This window comes from Sinocyclocheilus grahami, unplaced genomic scaffold, assembly GCF_001515645.1.
Source record: "Sinocyclocheilus grahami isolate Dianchi unplaced genomic scaffold, SAMN03320097.WGS_v1.1 scaffold294.1, whole genome shotgun sequence".
In the NCBI taxonomy this organism is placed as follows: domain Eukaryota; kingdom Metazoa; phylum Chordata; class Actinopteri; order Cypriniformes; family Cyprinidae; genus Sinocyclocheilus; species Sinocyclocheilus grahami.
Genome location: NW_015505473.1, coordinates 993525 through 1012266, shown reverse-complemented (window position 1 = coordinate 1012266; position 18742 = coordinate 993525). Strand labels below are relative to the sequence as shown.

Below are 18742 nucleotides of genomic sequence, written 5' to 3'. Positions count from 1 at the left end.
GTATGCTTAATTTGTGACTGAATGTACAGTTTTCTAATTTTTATGTTCTTTTATCTCATATATGCTGTCGTTTTATGCTTTGATGTTATGCTCATTAAATAGTTATTTTAATCAAGTCTAAATTGAATGAGTGTATTATTGAGTGTTTCTGTGGGTTATTTCTCTGATGACACTTGTTTTGTAGGGTTTTATGGTGTCCCCCGTCTTGCATATCTGAGGGTGTGTTGGTTTATGTGTTTGGGTGTTATCAAGTTTCCCTCTCTGAGCGTATGTGTTCTCGTTATGAAACTATAGGCCTATCACTTGATATTGTGTGATCACAGCCAGAAAGTCTAATTAGCTTGAAGTATTTCTTACATATCAAGTCAGGGCAATAGACTACCTATACGTACATGTTCATGGTTAATGTGGTGAACTACACCTGTGGTTAGTTACTCTGCAAGGAAACCTGTGAGAATTTGAGGAGAAAGGAATTGAAACATCCAATAAAAATCACAAAACTCCAGCAAAAATAGACTCCACGTTTTTATATTTTCTCATATAAAAGGCAAATATGGATCAATTTAACACTTGAAATTAAAAGGATCTACTGTATAATACAGAGGGAAACAATACAATCAAAAAATAAATAAAAGTTCTGTCAAATAAACAAAAAATATGTGGGTATGAGAGAAACTGTGCTGCCATTCATGTGCAGCTGTTCTTCCTGATACTTTGAGGCAAATGAACAAACCCCTTCCTGTGCAAAAAGACAGAGCATTATCTCTCTCGCATCGCAACTTTGAGCTCTTCAGCGCTACACTAAAACAAAGCCACCACAGAGAAACCACAGACCTTGCCACATGGAGAGCGTCACAGGCACAGACTGTTAACACAAAACCTCCATTACACGGTTTAGTGCAGTCTCTGTACTAAAGCATGTTATCATTAGTTCATTCATTTTCTAATGTTTTCAAAATAAATACTAAATAGATCAAAGAAAAAGTTGTATTTCTTTATTGATTGTACAAAATGACATGTGCATGTTCAATGAAAAATGTTTTTCTTTTCCACAGAGCAAGCAGAGTGCATTACATTCATATACAGTGGGTACGGAAAGTATTCAGACCCCCTTACATTTTTCACTCTTTGTTATATTGCAGCCATTTGCTAAAATCATTTAAGTTATTTTTTTTCCTGTAGGCTAGTAATACAAAACTAGAAAGTGCACAAAACTTTAAAGTATTTCAATTACATTTGGCAAATGTTTTAAAAGAGTAATAAATTGCTACAACTGTTTACAGTTCTTTCAGTCTTCCTAATTTAAAGCAAAGAAAAAAAAATGAGAATGCATAGCACATTACTCACAGCAAATATCAGGCATATGTCAACTTGAATAAGCTGTGAAAATAGATGTAATCTTAATAAAGTGGATATCCTCAAATGCAAAAATTAATATGCTTGAGGGCTAACTTTGGGTTTCGCTTATAACGTGCAAATATTCCGAAAAAAGAAACAAAATTATTTTTCTTATAGTGGCATCTTATTGGCTTTCTTTGTGATCTTCGTCTTTACTGATGCACATCTGCACACAACTCATGAGAGAATCTGACAAGAAATAAGTTATGCATTAAAGCATGATACATTTTTACCAACTCAAAAACATTATTACTGTATTTACAGTATGCTACACTGTGTGCAAAATTTACCATCTGTATTAACATGTTTAGTCGAGTTTGTCTGTGATCTGTGCCTCAAGTAGGTGGTATCCATGTTGGGTCACGAGACCAACACCGGGTTAAAAATTACAGTAAATAAATAATAAAATTATGGTAACATACATAGAATTTAATATTCTTAACCCTCAGTGCCAATGCTTTCAGTTAACAATTTAAAAAGGAAATAACAGCTTTACATTTAAAATATACTTCAATCACTTTATATGTGATATTTCATTATTAAACAAAGGTCATTTTAGATATAAATATAATATTTCATAAATTGTATAACATACACAAAATGTGAAACAAAATGATGTTTTGAAGTTGTAAATAAAACAAGGATTACTGAAGTATGTTTTACAAGAAATTACAATTTCAGTCTTTATACTTCAAACATTTTTTCTATACCATTTACTTTAGTATATATCTGCTATATAAAATGTATACATGCTTGCATTACTTTAGATTTTTTTGTAAACATCCTTGTAATTAGAGTGTGTGCGGTAATACTGTAGTAAAATATAATCACACAACTGTAGAATGTTCTAGAAAAACAAGAACATTTATCCAAATTTATTTCGAATTTAAAGTCAACACTGATAGACATAATTATCAAAAAATCCCATCGTGAATACATTTCTGTGAAGTGGACAGAGTGCAGGTGCGTTCAGAAACTTACATGCTTTCGATTTTCTGTTTCCTATCATACACCTTTTACACCTGTGCACCTCTCATTTATCTTTACACGACAAACGACATTGAAGTAAACATTGAACTGTCAGGTTGATTCTGCAAACATCGTCTACAACACCTTATGAGAACTGATTAAAAACAATTCAAAAAGACCCCAGAAAAAAACATGCCAGTCACATTTCTAAAAAGTGCAACTCTACTTAATAATTTAGGGGTTTTGAGAAAACATTAAAAGTATTTGAATGAAAAATAATAAGTTAATACAGAAATTACTATTAATCTTTGACCACATACAGCACTGAGACCACAAGTAAAGGAACAAAAAGGTATAAAAAGTTACCAAGAAACCAATTCTACTTACATCAGGTTATGATCTGTTGTAACTACTGTGATCCCTCCCTCTGTGCTTCAGATTGTTGGATACAGTGTTTGAATCACCTGAACCGAAGAGAATCCTAATGCTGCAGTGACTGAAAGTCTGATTTGACTGATCAATCTCTAAACTGAGCTCTCTGGAGTGGGCAGCTGTTTTACTTCATGTAATATTCCTCTGTTGTGGTGGGCTTGAGGATGAGTTGGCCCTCTTCCTCCAAGGAATCCCCAGGTAACCCCCATCCCCCTCACCTTCACCTCTGAGACCCACATCTCTGAGATCAGGTTCATTTGGTGAGTCAGACAGGGACCCCCTGGTAAGAAATCAGTGAATGATGAGAAATTACGCAAACTGAGAAAGTGACTCAAAGCTAAATGGGGGGCTATGGAAACTGAGGGTGGACTGCCTGTCATAAACCGTCTCTCTGTTTGACTGGAGGTCTTCCTGAACACCCACCTGCCAGATATAAAAAACAGAATCGCCCTTTAAAGATGGGTCAACATTTTTTAATGTTGTTTTTGATTATGAAAAAAAGGCTGTAAAAAAAAACGTTTTTCATCATTTTTAAGTTTTTAGCAATGGATTTTCTATAATCAGTACTGTATCATTAGGTCAGCTGTTCACATTGAACATTGAAATATAAATTGGAAAGGTTAATGATTTTTTTTGTATACAATAATTTTTACTTAATTTAATAATTTTAACTCGATTTAATGATCAGATAGTATGTCAGGTAAATATTTATTTATTTAAATATTTATTGTTAAATATTAAAGCATTTATGTATGTAGGCCTATAAAAACAGGATAAAATTACATGTTAAAAGCCGAGACAAACAAATGAGTTTTGAGACTGGATTTAAACTCAGATAAAGTGGAAGCCATTTTTATTTGGGACCGGAGATTATTCCACGGAGTGGGGCCAGACACTTCAAAGGCTCTATTGCCTCAGATAAAATGGTGCTAGATTATTTAAGGATTTATAGACAAGTAATAATATTTTATATTCAATTCTATATTGAACAGGCAGCCATTGTAGAGATCTCCGAAGGGCCGTAACATGATGTATTATTATTATTATTATTATTATTATTATTATCATCATTGTTATTTAGTCTGTTTTGATTTATTTATATAGAATATAAATATCAAGGAAACTTTGTAATTTTGCAAACTCGCATTGTACCGATGTAAACAACAACGATGACGACGATAATAATAATAACAATCACAATAAAATAGAAAATGTTATTAAAATACATGATTTATTATTCATTATAAAATATTGTTTTGTTGCAGTTTTATTATGTAATTGTATTATTATTATGTAATTATAATATAATAATAATTGTTGTTATTTATGAAACATTTATGTAGTTAATGATAGTTATGTTCTGATTATTTAATAAAACAATATGATAATGTTCAATGTAATTTAATAAACAATTGTTTTGTTAAAATCAATATTTTATAAATGTATAATTTATGGTTATGTTTACGATTATGTTATGTTTTTATCATTGTATTGTCTATTTGATTTTATGCAGGCCTACTTTATTTATTTATTTATTTTATTTTGAACAGAATTTGTATACCTGACAGATTCGTCAACAGACTTGTTTTTGTTGCTAAAATCGTAAACTCATATTTCCACGACCTATGTGAATGTGTTACGTTAATTTCCAGGCGATGTAAATATAGGCTACTTGACGTCACCGTGTTGCGAAACATAGAAGAAAGGTGGCTCTGTTGCCAGTGATGTAACCGTGATGTGCATCATTCTCATCCATTCTCACATCATTTGGAGACTCGCTGAACGCAGAACAAAGGTGGTCTGTAGCTTTCTTACAAAGCGATGAACATCTTTCCACTCTTCTTAAGAAGCAGTGATCCTGTTATGACGTCAGGTGATACTACTTTTTAAGTTTTCCCACCAAGATAAGATAGCACACTTTTCAAGCATTTTAGGTCACAAACAGTCTCAAATGAAGACAACAAGTGTTACTTTCTGGTCCTCAAACGTTAGAGGAACATGTTGATATTTAATGTGATGAACTATATTAGTGTGAACTCGAGGAGAACTGAATTCATACTAATCACTAGGCTATGACACATAGTTAAATTAAAATTCATTGCAAAAAAAAAAAGATTAAACTGAGTTTTATTACATGTGTATCGAAATGGCTGCTTCTGTATTGATAGCAGCAAATGCCATGATGCAGTTTTGAAAAAGAAACACAGAACAGAAAAGACCATTTTAAGTTTAAAAGTTAAATAAATACTTCTTTGCACTTCTTAATATTTTTTAATAAGATACTTCTGATATTATAATCCTGCTCTGAATTTATTCATTTTTTAAATTATAATGATGATTAAAAACATGATTGATAAGTAGCCTATGAATCGGAGATTGAGAAAATCAGTATAAACCGGTTTTATCCGGGTTGTGATCATTATTTTTAAGGCACTCTACGTTTTTAAAATAAATACTGTAATAAAAAAACGTTCAAAGTAATAGTTTTTTAGTCAGATAACATTAAGGCAAGACCCCTCGACGCCCTTTAAACTTTTCCCAGTCAAACAGCAAGAACGAAAGAGAACAGGCACCTTTGTTTATATTGCTGTGTGTAGAACGTTAGCTGCTTTTTTATTATTTAATTTAAAAAAAATGTAATTTCGTCCCCCGCACTTTATTCGGGCAGGTGTGTTCATCTAGAGGTTTCTAGATTTAAATTCAAAGAGACAGTATCGATATTCTATGCATGACCTGACGTTTTATTCGTATCCAAAATGAGGAGAAGTGAATAGATGCAGTGTATGTTTAATTCATACTCGAAGCCGGAGGGCGCTCTCGTGCAGAAAGTCCAAAACAGACTCAAAGAAGTTAGAAGAAGTAGCGTCAGTTCTGGCAGGTCACGTTAGTCAAGCTCGCATCAGCTGACTCTCAGCTGATCCCCATCAAGCTATGGGAATACGACACCTATCTAAGTATTCATATATAAGGTCCCGCAGTAGTATCAGCAGTTTTCGCATTGCTCAATAGCTAATTACCCTCCTCCATCCCCAGCTCCTCCTCTGTCAGTCAGGATTCAGCCTTCTGATTATCCTTTGAATCAGACTAAAATGTGTACATAACATTATTGAACTTTAACAATATCTGCAATACATTTATGTTGGTTCTGTTCTGTTTACCCTGGGGGGGTATCGCTGCTCTCCCTGCTCTCATCTATGCTAGGCTGCATGGATGCGCAGGGAGTTCTTGCCCAGAACGGAACCATACCGCCAATCCAAACTGTATGCTAATTGTCAATCATCTTTGACGATAGTGGTCCTGACAGAAATATACAGTTTATGTGTGTTTTTCAAGTTATCTCCAGGTAATAAATAAACTTTATGAATAATGCAGTACTGATTGACATATAATTTAGTAGCCTATAGAAACTATAAATTCCCTGCCTTATTCTGTGATAAAAATGGGGAAAAGGTGCTCGAAGTAGCTTTTATAAACCATCATAAAATTGTCATTAGGAAAATATTGAACAAAAATATTATAGCCCCTTGCTGCTGCTAACCTTACTTCCACAGGCTACAAACAGCTATATAAACAACAGCTGTGCATGCTCTCTTCATGCAGTTCTTGTATAATAATAATGCTTTAATAATATAAGTATACAAGCACACCGCTCCGCAGAGAACTCCACTTAGGCAGCCGGACGTTATGAAGGCATGGCTACATTAAAGGGGTCTGAACCTGAGGGATAGTCCCTGATGAGATGTCAGGTGAAAGATCATTATCATGTGGATAATTTTATTTACGACTAAATTATTATTCATTCATTTTACTAATAGTTAGATTGGGCAGGCCTTCACAAAATGGCGTTTAATTACAAAAAAATAAAAAGATTGCCTTGACAAAAGGGCACTTTGGGCATCAAGGGGAAAGGGGCAGGTGCTCAAGCACCCATCGCACCCCCCTCTGCACGTGCCTGGTACTGTCCTGACTACGATTTCCTAAGACGCGTGCGAGTGAATGAGAGTGAGAGAAACATAAACTGTCTTTGAATGTGAGCTTGAGAATATTCACACTTCATAGTTGTGCATAAATAGATCTTAAATACGTGAAAGAACAAACGGCGTGGACGCCACAAACAAAAACATTCCATGCATAGGCTATATGTAATAGCCTCTGTACACCCTAACGTCACATTTTCAAAGCTGACTGAACGTTGCAGAACCAAAGTCGCCCACCGAAGTGACATGCACAGCCCCACTCACATGCGGTTTGACGCGTGATCAAAGAGCTGCGCGCGCCGCTGCTGGTGCATGCAGACCCCCTTCAGGTGCACGCATGCCTGCACCACTGCACCGACAATACGACAAGCCACTTACAAAACAACAGCCACCTGTTTTATAGACCGAAATGTAAAAATGATCCACACTGATCCAGATGTTTGGCATACTCTAATGTTCTTACAGAATTCTAGCTAATTTCCTTCTAGAACATATATAGTGAGATGATGTTGATAGACTAACTTTATGCTTAGGCTATAGGCTACTTTTTTGCACACTTATATTTTCAATTTTACAGTTTCTTGAACTGTTTTATGATCATTGCCTAATTATTTTACGCTTTATATTGTGATTAAAACCTAATAGGCTGTTAAATTACCCCATTTTGACAACTTACCCCAATAGTGTCTATCTATCTATCTATCTATCTATCTATCTATCTATCTATCTATCTATCTGTCTGTCTGTCTGTCTATCTGTCTGTCTGTCTGTCTGTCTGTCTCTCTGTTTCTGTCTTTCTATAAATTTATACAGAATAGATCTATTTTAACTAATTTAGGCAAAAAAGAAGATAAATTATGAGAAATAAACCTTATCCTTACTCAATCTAAATTGTATACTTTTATGTACACTAGAATTTGATTCTTGCTGTGTGTCCATCATTTTCTTTATTCATGTTTCTTTTTTCTGCATGTTTGTGGTCCATTCACTTTCTTTAAATGTTATATATTTTCGATATTTTATATTTATAAAATAGTTTATGCACTGTAATAGCAACCAAACAAATAGTACATTTTGACATTTAATTTCTTCAGTACAATTTGTAAGTAGTTGAAAACGTGAGGGTGAGGGTTTGGGAGGGGCAGACGGGGAGATTTTTTCATCCTTTTAGTTGTTTTGTTCCTGGTATTGTAGAAGAACTGAATGTCTGCGCTGAGAATTGAAAGAAATGTATCAAATATGCATTGGATTTTGTGTGATTTTGTCCATCTTTGATGGTAAGTAGTATATTCTCTTGTACTGTATATAATATTATATACTACATATTATATAATATTATGTACTATAATTTATATTATAAGAAATGTATTAGGTATGAAAGTATGAGATTGACAGATCGCTTGCGATCATTTGAATAGAACAAAAATAATGACTCATATTTCACCTGGAAGTGAATATTTGCACATTATTTTATATACAGTCATTTTATTGTAGACTTATTTCTGTAAAATAATACTTTTTTAAGTTCAACTTTGAGCTATTTTTTAACATAGAAATGGCATGGAACTTATGATACCATACAGAAATGATGACCTATATTTACATTTGCCTGCTTAAATGTATTAAAAGCTAAGTTTCAGTTAATTCAATAGTAAAACAAGTTAATTCTATTTTTGCATCACTGAGTGCGGAAGAATTTAGTTATTCAAATGACTTTAAATACAAACTTATGAATAAAATCATTTTTGGTTTTAATTTAAATCTGTTCCAGATGGATTTGGTTCACACATGGATTAAAGTCTTGTTTTTCTACTTTTAAAACTTCTTTTTTTGTCTCTAGGGTGCTTTTCACATACCTTCTACCGAGAAGGACAGGAGGTAATAATCGATTGTGACCCCAAACAGCACAGCGTCATTACATTCTGGTTTAAAATAAACAAAAGTGGTGCAAAGCATTTGCTCACTTTTAAAGGCATGGATGTAAAGGATAATGTTGATAAGGAAAAATACAGCTTGAACAAAAATGCTCCAAGTAAAGTTAGTTTGGCTGTTAAGGATTTCAAGAAACAAACAGACAGTGGTGTGTATACCTGCGCAGCCATGAACAGCAATAAACTCTTCTTTGGAGAGCCAATTGAAATTAAAGGAGAACCAGGTGAGAAAATGCTTTCTTAACATTATTATGGATTGAATTATTAGTGATCATATGGCCAGTCATGTAAAATATGAGCACTTCAAAAGTGGTCTTAATCAGTATTTTCATATATGTATATAAACATACATAAAACAAGAAATTTAATTCAGAAGCAAAATTACATGCAATAAAAATTTGTTTTTCATTAATTGTTTAATGTGAATGTGTCTTGAATTAAATTCATTTTTGTTACCTTAATGGCGAATTGATTGGTCTTGTGGTGAGTATAGATTTCACAAAAAACGAAAAGAAAAACAGTAAGGTTTATGTTTAAAATAATGCTCATGGAGTACAAAGTTTAAAGCTTATGATATATTCTCTGAAAAAAATTCTTAATGTATTAAAATGTTTGATTAAATGATTAATGTTGTTTAGATATTTTCACTGAAAATGTAAAAAACAAAACCAAAACAAGAATATACGGCATCATAGTTGTATTCATAATCCTTTTGCTTATATCTTTGTTGCAGATCCAGCAACACCACCTCCAAAAATTGATCCAGCACCACCGAAAACTACAACACCGGTGATTACGACAAAATCACAGTGTAAATGTGCAAAAGGTTTGTTTGACTATATTTTATATGCATAGCATATATAAAACCGTCTGTGTGTGTGTGTGTGTGTGTGTGTGTGTGTGTGTGTGTGTGTGTGTGTGTGTGTGTGTTAGTATATAATCAAACAGTGCTGTAATGATTAGGATGTGTATATGTTCTCAGGCCCGAAGCCCAGCATCAACTGTGAGACTTGGATATTGTCATCTTTGGCCTCTGGTTGTGGTGTTCTCCTCATTCTGCTGGTCTTCATAATTTTGTACTGCAACCGTAAGTCACATCCACCTTTTAAATTATGCATACTGCACGGACATTTTTAACTGCACATTTTTGAAAAATTGATTATGTACCATATACGTTTTGGAACAAATAAGCAACTGTACACAGTTACTCTTAAACTGAATTTATGGCTTGAACGCAGTCAATTAAAACAAATCCACAATTATATAGTGTCACAGGAATCTGAAAAGCGCAAATTCCATTTGCAATGTTGAGAAACAGTAGCTGTAAGATGTCAAATTTCAATACTACTACATGATTATTTATTTAGAACAATTAAACTATTCCTAAAGGCAAACACATAAGCAAATATGTAAATATGTGGACTGATTCATAAGAATAGGCTATATATTACCTATATTTTGTACATTATATTATTAATAAGAACATACCTGGAGTAGAGAGCACCTATAAGTGGCATTTTAAAAATGTGATCCCGCTAATACTAAATAAATGAAAAAGGGGTCTGGTCATTATGCGAGCCCAGTGGGAGGACACTAATTTAGTTTTACATTTACATATTTCCATACATAATATATGCATACATTTTAATAACATATATGCATATACTTCCATTACTTTTGGATTCATCAAGTTCTGGCAATGTTGTTTTTCTCAGGTTTGCTGAATTTTAATTGCACTTTAATTTATTTAAAAGAATGTATGATTGTCGCTGATGTTTGTTTTTAATTTGAGTAAAAATCTTTGTAAAATGTTTCATTCCTCTCCAGGTTTAAGAACAAGACGATGTCCCCACCATTACAAAAGACAGTAAGTCTTGCGTTGTTGTTTTTTTTCTTGCACAGTGTCACAAAATATTAATACGGTAGCCTACAGTTTCTGATCAACAATCTCAATTTCTCATTTTCAGACCCAGACCTGCTGGTCATGCAAAACTGCCCAACAGCCATTTCTAGCTCCAGTAAAGACACAGGAAATCCAGTACTGGTTAAAGATATCTTTGATTTAATTTCTTCTCAATAAGCAAAGTTAAAAGCAGTTTCTTCTTTCATGATTATTCAGACTGTACAGCCTTAAATCTTAATCTTTCACAATGAAAATGTTCAAAACATCTCTATTTCTTTTCCAATAAGTTTAGATTTTTTTTATAGTCATTATATCTTTGTATCGGTTACATTTAATACATTGACAATAATCAGATAGTTTTTCTTTACGTGGCTTTTATCTTAATCTGTTCCTAGTGAAATGTTTTATGTTTTGCTTCAATGTAGACTTATTAAATGGGGCTTATTTAATATGTAAAAATGGTCACAAAAGCATTTTAAGCTTAAAAATCATGTTCAGTGTCACGTTGCATTGTAACCTGTTTTCAAGAGAAATCTGCCATCTGCTGGCTCTCAGTGTTATGAAAAACCCAAAGTTGCTTTGTGGCAGAGCAGAGGACCACCATGTGGACAAAATACGGAATTGTGTATGTTGTATAATGCAGACTGTCTGTCAGATGAATAAATATGACCAATGACCATATGCAGCCATGTGCTTGTGTTTCAGTCGATGGAATGGTCACTGAATGGGATTTTTACTGTAGTTTGAGTTTGTGTTTCTCTCTGCTGCCATTCAGGAGCTAAAGTTAATATCTGAAAAATGTCTTTTAGTGATACTTCTAGATCTCTGTGTCTTGAAAATGAATGTTCAGCGTCCACGCAATGCCCATCAACGTGTGTGATTCCTTTGGTTTGCTTTAGGAATCAGTTTGTCCGCCAGCTCGACAAGACAGGACCTAATGCCTATAAAGACAGACACATAACCAGTGTTGGGGGTAATGCATTAAAAGTAATGCGAGTTACATAATCAGATTACTTTTTTCAAGTGACTAGTAAAGTAACGCATTACTTTTTTAATTTACAAGAAAATATCTGAGTTACTTTTTCAAAAAAGTAATGCCAGTTACTTTGTTTTCCCTATTTATTGACTGACAAGTCTCCTGTCCCCATATTGGGAGAAATCGGGAGTGCAGAGGAGTTGTGTGTGCTGTGTGAACACGATGTTACTGTAGTTCTAGACTAAATGTGAATGTGCATTAATTCATCCCACTCACAAAAAACAGATTTAGTATTCATCAAAATGAATTAAACTCAGATGACGCAAACCTGCAATAACTAAATATGTTAAATAACACAAATGTAGGCCTATCTAATCCCATTTTATTAACCAATGTCTTTGCTGCTGACCTTTGATGATCCAGTTCAACCATACTAATAAGCAAAAATGACTTTAGAAAACAATGCTTCATGGTTTTCTTATTGCTGAAGAGTGTTGAACCTTCTTCTCCTGCGTTCTACTGTACAGACGTGAATTTACTTTTCCTTCAGCCTGAGGTTTATTCAGTACACTTTTTGGTGTGAAAGGGCTTTTACATTTGCTATAAATAGAACTTCTTATATTAAAAACAATCAAGCCCTGCTCATATTTAAAAAGTAACACGAAAGTAACGCAAAAGTAATGTAACGCATTACTTTCCATAAAAAGTAACTAAGTAACGTAATTAGTTACTTTTTTGGGGGAGTAACGCAATATTGTAATGCATTACTTTTAAAAGTAACTTTCCCCAACTCTGCACATAACGAAATAAACACAGCACGTGTGTAACGACTTTAGACGGGGTTTTGTTATTCTGTACATGATATGATCTTGTGATTGAGATTTTTTTATCCTTTCAGTAGTTTTGTTCCTGTTCTTGTAGAAGAACTGAGATTCTGTGCTGACATTTGAAAAAATGCATCAAATATGCATTATCTTTTGTGCTATCCCTTGCCAAAAATAAGTATACTTCAAGTTTATTTTTTAAGTATACTTAAGTAAAGTTCAAGTATATTTTTAAGTATACTTTATGTAGTAAGTATACAAATATCAGTGTACTAGTAGTATACTTGTAAGTGTACTATTTCAATACTCCTTGGGACCCACTTTCTAGTACATATAAAAGTATACTTTTAAGTATACTTTAAGTATAACAGTAGTAAACTTTGAGTACACAACTAGTTTACATTTAGGTTTTTAGTTTGTACTGCAACTATACTAAAAGTGAATTTATAGGCATACTGATAGTTTACTAATTAAATACTTGTAGCATTTTAAACACATAAATGTGGGTACGTTTCATAAATAAAAATAAAGAAATAAATAAACAACATTTTGAACAAAAAAAGATGAATGATAATGATAATCAAAACGTAGATAGAGTCAAGTATAAGTCAAGTATACTTAAATGTCATTTTAAGTATATTTCTGAGAAGTACATAAAGCACATTCCTGAAAAGTACATCAAATGTAGACTGAAAGTATACTTTCTTATTTTTTAGTTTAAAAGAAGTATACTAATAGTAGGCTATACTTGAATAAACTTCTTTTTCGTAAGGGATTTTGTCCCTTGTCTATGGTGAGTAACATTTTCTTGTTTATGGTATTGTACAGCATTTACATTTCTAGGAAATATTTAAGATAGGAATATGTAAAGGTTTGACAGATCGTTTAGATTAAAAAAGAATGACTCAAATGTAGCTTTTTTTTCTCTTCTTCTTCTGATACTCTTTAATCAGTTTTAGATGGTATTGGTTCACGGTTGCCGTGATTTTGCCAAGTAAGACATGTTCCTGGATCAACATCTTTTGATTGTCCAAAAATATAGACTAAACCCAATCCCTACCCCTAAACCTAACCCTACCCATAATTTATTCCTAAAATCAGTGGGAAATGATAGCTGATTAACAAGGGTGTAGAAGCACCTAACCCTGATTGTAAGCCTAAAACAGATATTTCCTGAAAAGTTATCCCTTATTTCTGATTGGTTAATTGGAATGTTGTTCCAGGATCAACAAGGATGTTGTACTTGGTGAAATCACGGTCACCATTAGGGCACGCATGAATTACTAATGGGTCAAATAAATAAATACATTCAGATCATCTGAAAATAATTTTAGAATCTTACACAAGTTTAATTATCAAATTGACCTTTTTGAGGTTTTTCAGATATTTTCAGTGAAACGCGAACAAAACTACAATATATCAATTGATGATATCTGTGTCCCTAATGCTTTTGCTAATATCTCTGTTTCAGATCCAACAACACAACTTACAAAAATTGCTCCAACAGATCCAAAGCCTGACATTGTGACTACAGAAAAAACACAGTGTACATGCAAAAAACAAGGTATGTAGTAACAATAATAACACTTGACTTGGATATTGTCATCTCTGGCCTGTGGTTTTGTTCTTCTCCTCATTCTGTGGATCATCACAATTTTGTACTGCAGCTGTAAGTCACATCCACCTTTAAAGAATGCAAAGTGCAATGGTGTATTTTGTTCTAATTGGTTATAGGCCATATAAGTTTTAGAAAATGTAAGCAATGTAAGCAAGCAACCTGAACACAAAGAATTAAAACAAATCCACAATTATTGTCACAGGAATCATAAATTATTTGCAATGGTGAGAAACAATAGCTGTGCTGTGCAAGTGTGCATGCAGATGACAGCTATAGTTTTCAATATTACTAAATACAAATATTAGAAGAGTTAAAACTATTTTAATAAAGTTATAATTGAAACGCTTTCTTTGAGTGATAATCCTATAATACTAATATAATCAAATATAATATATAATGACGAAGGGGTCTAGTCTTTGACCGAGCACCACACATATTTGCATATATCATAAATACATTTACATTCATATAAACCATCAGAAAAAATTCTAACACACTTGTTTTCAAACATTGCAGTTGTTAAAGAATTCATTTTTTTTATTAAAAAAAATGCATGACTGTCAGTTTTGAACTGAATTTGTTTATTGAACAAATTTAATAAATCTCCTTTTTTCAATTTTTTGTTCCAGACTTAAGAACAAGTCGATGTCCCCACACTTGCATAATACAGTAAGTAGTCTTGTGCTTTGGTCAAATTTAACATGCAGCACACCTTTGAAGATTTTAGTTTTTGTTGGACAATGCAAATCTTTGAGGAACGGTTCAGTTTCTGTTCAACAATCTCATTTTTTTTTATTTTCAGACCTCATAACACACCTGCTGACCATTCTAAACGGCTCGACACCCCATTATAGATCCAGTAACACACAGGAAAATCCAGTAATGGTTAAAGATTTCATCCAATTCCAATACGTAACATTAAAATCAGCTTCCCTTTCATGACTCTTCCTTCTACAGAGCTTTCAAATGTAATCTTTCAAAATGAATATTCAAAACATCAGGATTTCTCTAACTTTAGGTCACTTCTGTTTTGCATTTTCTTTGTAACCAAAATAGTTAAGAGTACTTCAACAAATATTTTAATTTTGCTGATTTGATCTCACAGTAGCCTACATAAAGATGGATGGACTAATCAGTTTGAATGGTCTGAATTGACACTTTAAGTATTTTATGATCATTCTCTGTAAACACACATCCAAAAATAATATACCCGAGCCCCTATCATCAACAAGTTGTTTTATTTTTTGAGTAAAAATCCCTTCTTGAAAATATCATCCTGTCACAATGACTAGTACACGTCTTTGTGGTCCATTCACTTTCTTTAAATGTTATATATTTTCGATATTTTATATTTGTAAAATAGTTTATGCATTGTAATAGCAACCAAACAAATAGTACATTTTGACATTTAATTTCTTCAGTACAATTTGTAAGTAGTTGAAAACGTGAGGGTGAGGGTTTGGGAGGGGCAGACGGGGAGATTTTTTCATCCTTTTAGTTGTTTTGTTCCTGGTATTGTAGAAGAACTGAATGTCTGCGCTGAGAATTGAAAGAAATGTATCAAATATGCATTGGATTTTGTGTGATTTTGTCCATCTTTGATGGTAAGTAGTACATTCTCTTGTACTGTATATAATATTATATACTACATATTATATAATATTATGTACTATAATTTATATTATAAGAAATGTATTAGGTATGAAAGTATGAGATTGACAGATCGCTTGCGATCATTTGAATAGAACAAAAATAATGACTCATATTTCACCTGGAAGTGAATATTTGCACATTATTTTATATACAGTCATTTTATTGTAGACTTATTTCTGTAAAATAATACTTTTTTAAGTTCAACTTTGAGCTATTTTTTAACATAGAAATGGCATGGAACTTATGATACCATACAGAAATGATGACCTATATTTACATTTGCCTGCTTAAATGTATTAAAAGCTAAGTTTCAGTTAATTCAATAGTAAAACAAGTTAATTCTATTTTTGCATCACTGAGTGCGGAAGAATTTAGTTATTCAAATGACTTTAAATACAAACTTATGAATAAAATCATTTTTGGTTTTAATTTAAATCTGTTCCAGATGGAATTGGTTCACACATGGATTAAAGTCTTGTTTTTCTACTTTTAAAACTTCTTTTTTTGTCTCTAGGGTGCTTTTCACATACCTTCTACCGAGAAGGACAGGAGGTAATAATCGATTGTGACCCCAAACAGCACAGCGTCATTACATTCTGGTTTAAAATAAACAAAAGTGGTGCACAGCATTTGCTCACTTTTAAAGGCATGGATGTAAAGGATAATGTTGATCAGGAAAAATACAGCTTGAACAAAAATGCTCCAAGTAAAGTTAGTTTGGCTGTTAAGGATTTCAAGAAACAAACAGACAGTGGTGTGTATACCTGCGCAGCCATGAACAGCAATAAACTCTTCTTTGGAGAGCCAATGGAAATTAAAGGAGAACCAGGTGAGAAAATGCTTTCTTAACATTATTATGGATTGAATTATTAGTGATCATATGGCCAGTCATGTAAAATATGAGCACTTCAAAAATGGTCTTAATCAGTATATTCATATATATATATATAACAAACATAAAACATGAAATTTAATTCAGAAGCAAAATTACATGCAATAAAAATTTTGTATTCATTAATTGTTTAATGTGAATGTATTTTGAATTAAATTCATTTTTGTTACCTTAATGGCGAATTGATTGGTCTTGTTGTGAGTATAGATTTCACAAAAACAAAAAGAAAAACAGTAAGGTTTATGTTTAAAATAATGCTCATGGAGTACAAAGTTTAAAGCTTATGATATATTCTCTGAAAAAAATTCTTAATGTATTAAAATGTTTGATTAAATGATTAATGCTGTTTAGATATTTTCACTGAAAATGTAAAAAACAAAACCAAAACAAGAATATACGGCATCATAGTTGTATTCATAATCCTTTTGCTTATATCTTTGTTGCAGATCCAGCAACACCACCTCCAAAAATTGATCCAGCACCACCGAAAACTACAACAACCGGTGATTACAACAAAATCACAGTGTAAATGTGCCTATATATTTATATGCATAGCATATATAAAACCGTGTGTGTGTTAGTATATAATCAAACAGTGCTGTAATGATTAGGATGTGTATATGTTCTCAGACCCGAAGCCCAGCATCAACCGTGAGACTTGGATATTGTCATCTCTGGCCTGTGGTTTTGTTCTTCTCCTCATTCTGTGGATCATCACAATTTTGTACTGCAGCCGTAAGTCACATCCACCTTTAAAGAATGCAAAGTGCAATTGTGTATTATTTTCTAATAGTTTATAGGCCGTGTAAGTTTTAGAAAAGGTAAGCAAGCAACTGTGGGCAGAATTTTACAACCTGAACACAATTAAAACAAATCCACAATTATTGTCACAGGAATCATAAATTATTTGCAATGGTGAGAAACAATAGCTGTGCTGGGCATGCAGATGACAGCTATAGTTTTCAATATTACTAAATACAAATATTAGAAGAGTTAAAACTATTTTAATAAAGTTATAATTGAAACTCTTACTTTGAGTGATAATCCTATAATACTAATATAATCAAATATAATATATAATGATGAAGGGGTCTAGTCTTTGACCGAGCACCACACATATTTGCATATATCATAAATACATTTACATTCATATAAACCATCAGAAAAAATTCTAACACACTTGTTTTCAAACATTGCAGTTGTTAAAGAATTCGTTTTTTTTATTTAAAAAAATACATGACTGTCAGTTTTGAACTGAATTTGTTTATTGAACAAATTTAATAAATCTCCCTTTTTTCATTTTTTTGTTCCAGACTTGAGAACAAGTCGATGTCCCCACACTTGCATAATACAGTAAGTAGTCTTGTGCTTTGGTCAAATTTAACATGCAGCACACCTTTGAAGATTTTTGTTTTTGTTGGACAATGCAAATCTTTGAGGAACGGTTCAGTTTCTGTTCAACAATCTCATTTTTTTAATTTTCAGACCTCATACCACACCTGCTGACCATTCTAAACGGCTCGACACCCCATTATAGATCCAGTAACACACAGGAAAATCCAGTAATGGTTAAAGATTTCATCCAATTCCAATACGTAACATTAAAATCAGCTTCCCTTTCATGACTCTTCCTTCTACAGAGCTTTCAAATGTAATCTTTCAAAATGAATATTCAAAACATCAGGATTTCTCTAACTTTAGGTCACTTCTGTTTTGCATTTTCTTTGTAACCAAAATAGTTAAGAGTACTTCAACAAATATTTTAATTTTGCTGATTTGATCTCACAGTAGCCTACATAAAGATGGATGGACTAATCAGTTTGAATGGTCTGAATTGACACTTTAAGTATTTTATGATCATTCTCTGTAAACACACATCCAAAAATAATATACCCGAGCCCCTATCATCATTGCATCTTTATATGGAAGAGTTTAAGAACAGAACAATCCAAACTGACAAAACAAGTTGTTTTATTTTTTTTTTAAGAGTAAAAATCCCCTCTTGAAAATACCATCCTGTCACAATGACTAGTACACAACGTCTTAGAACACTCTAGGGAAACCCATCTGGATCTGTTCAACATTTCATGAGCAAAATATATGAAAGACACTGTAGGGTTTAAAGGTCATATTTCGGTTTCTATCATCAGCTATGAAAGCTATTTGAAC

The 18742-nt window shown here is 32.7% G+C and overlaps 1 protein-coding gene across 1 annotated transcript; it reads left to right on the top strand.

The window, feature by feature from the left end:
• The first annotated feature begins 7934 nt into the window (after nucleotides 1–7934).
• LOC107600904 (uncharacterized) lies at nucleotides 7935–10831 on the top strand. The gene is made up of 6 exons (XM_016292881.1): nucleotides 7935–8053; nucleotides 8617–8931; nucleotides 9441–9533; nucleotides 9690–9794; nucleotides 10535–10574; nucleotides 10675–10831. Exons 1-6 carry the CDS (start codon nucleotides 8005–8007, stop codon nucleotides 10718–10720), a joined length of 648 nt encoding a protein of 215 aa, XP_016148367.1. The 5' UTR covers nucleotides 7935–8004; the 3' UTR covers nucleotides 10721–10831.
• Nucleotides 10832–18742: the final 7911 nt, after the last annotated feature.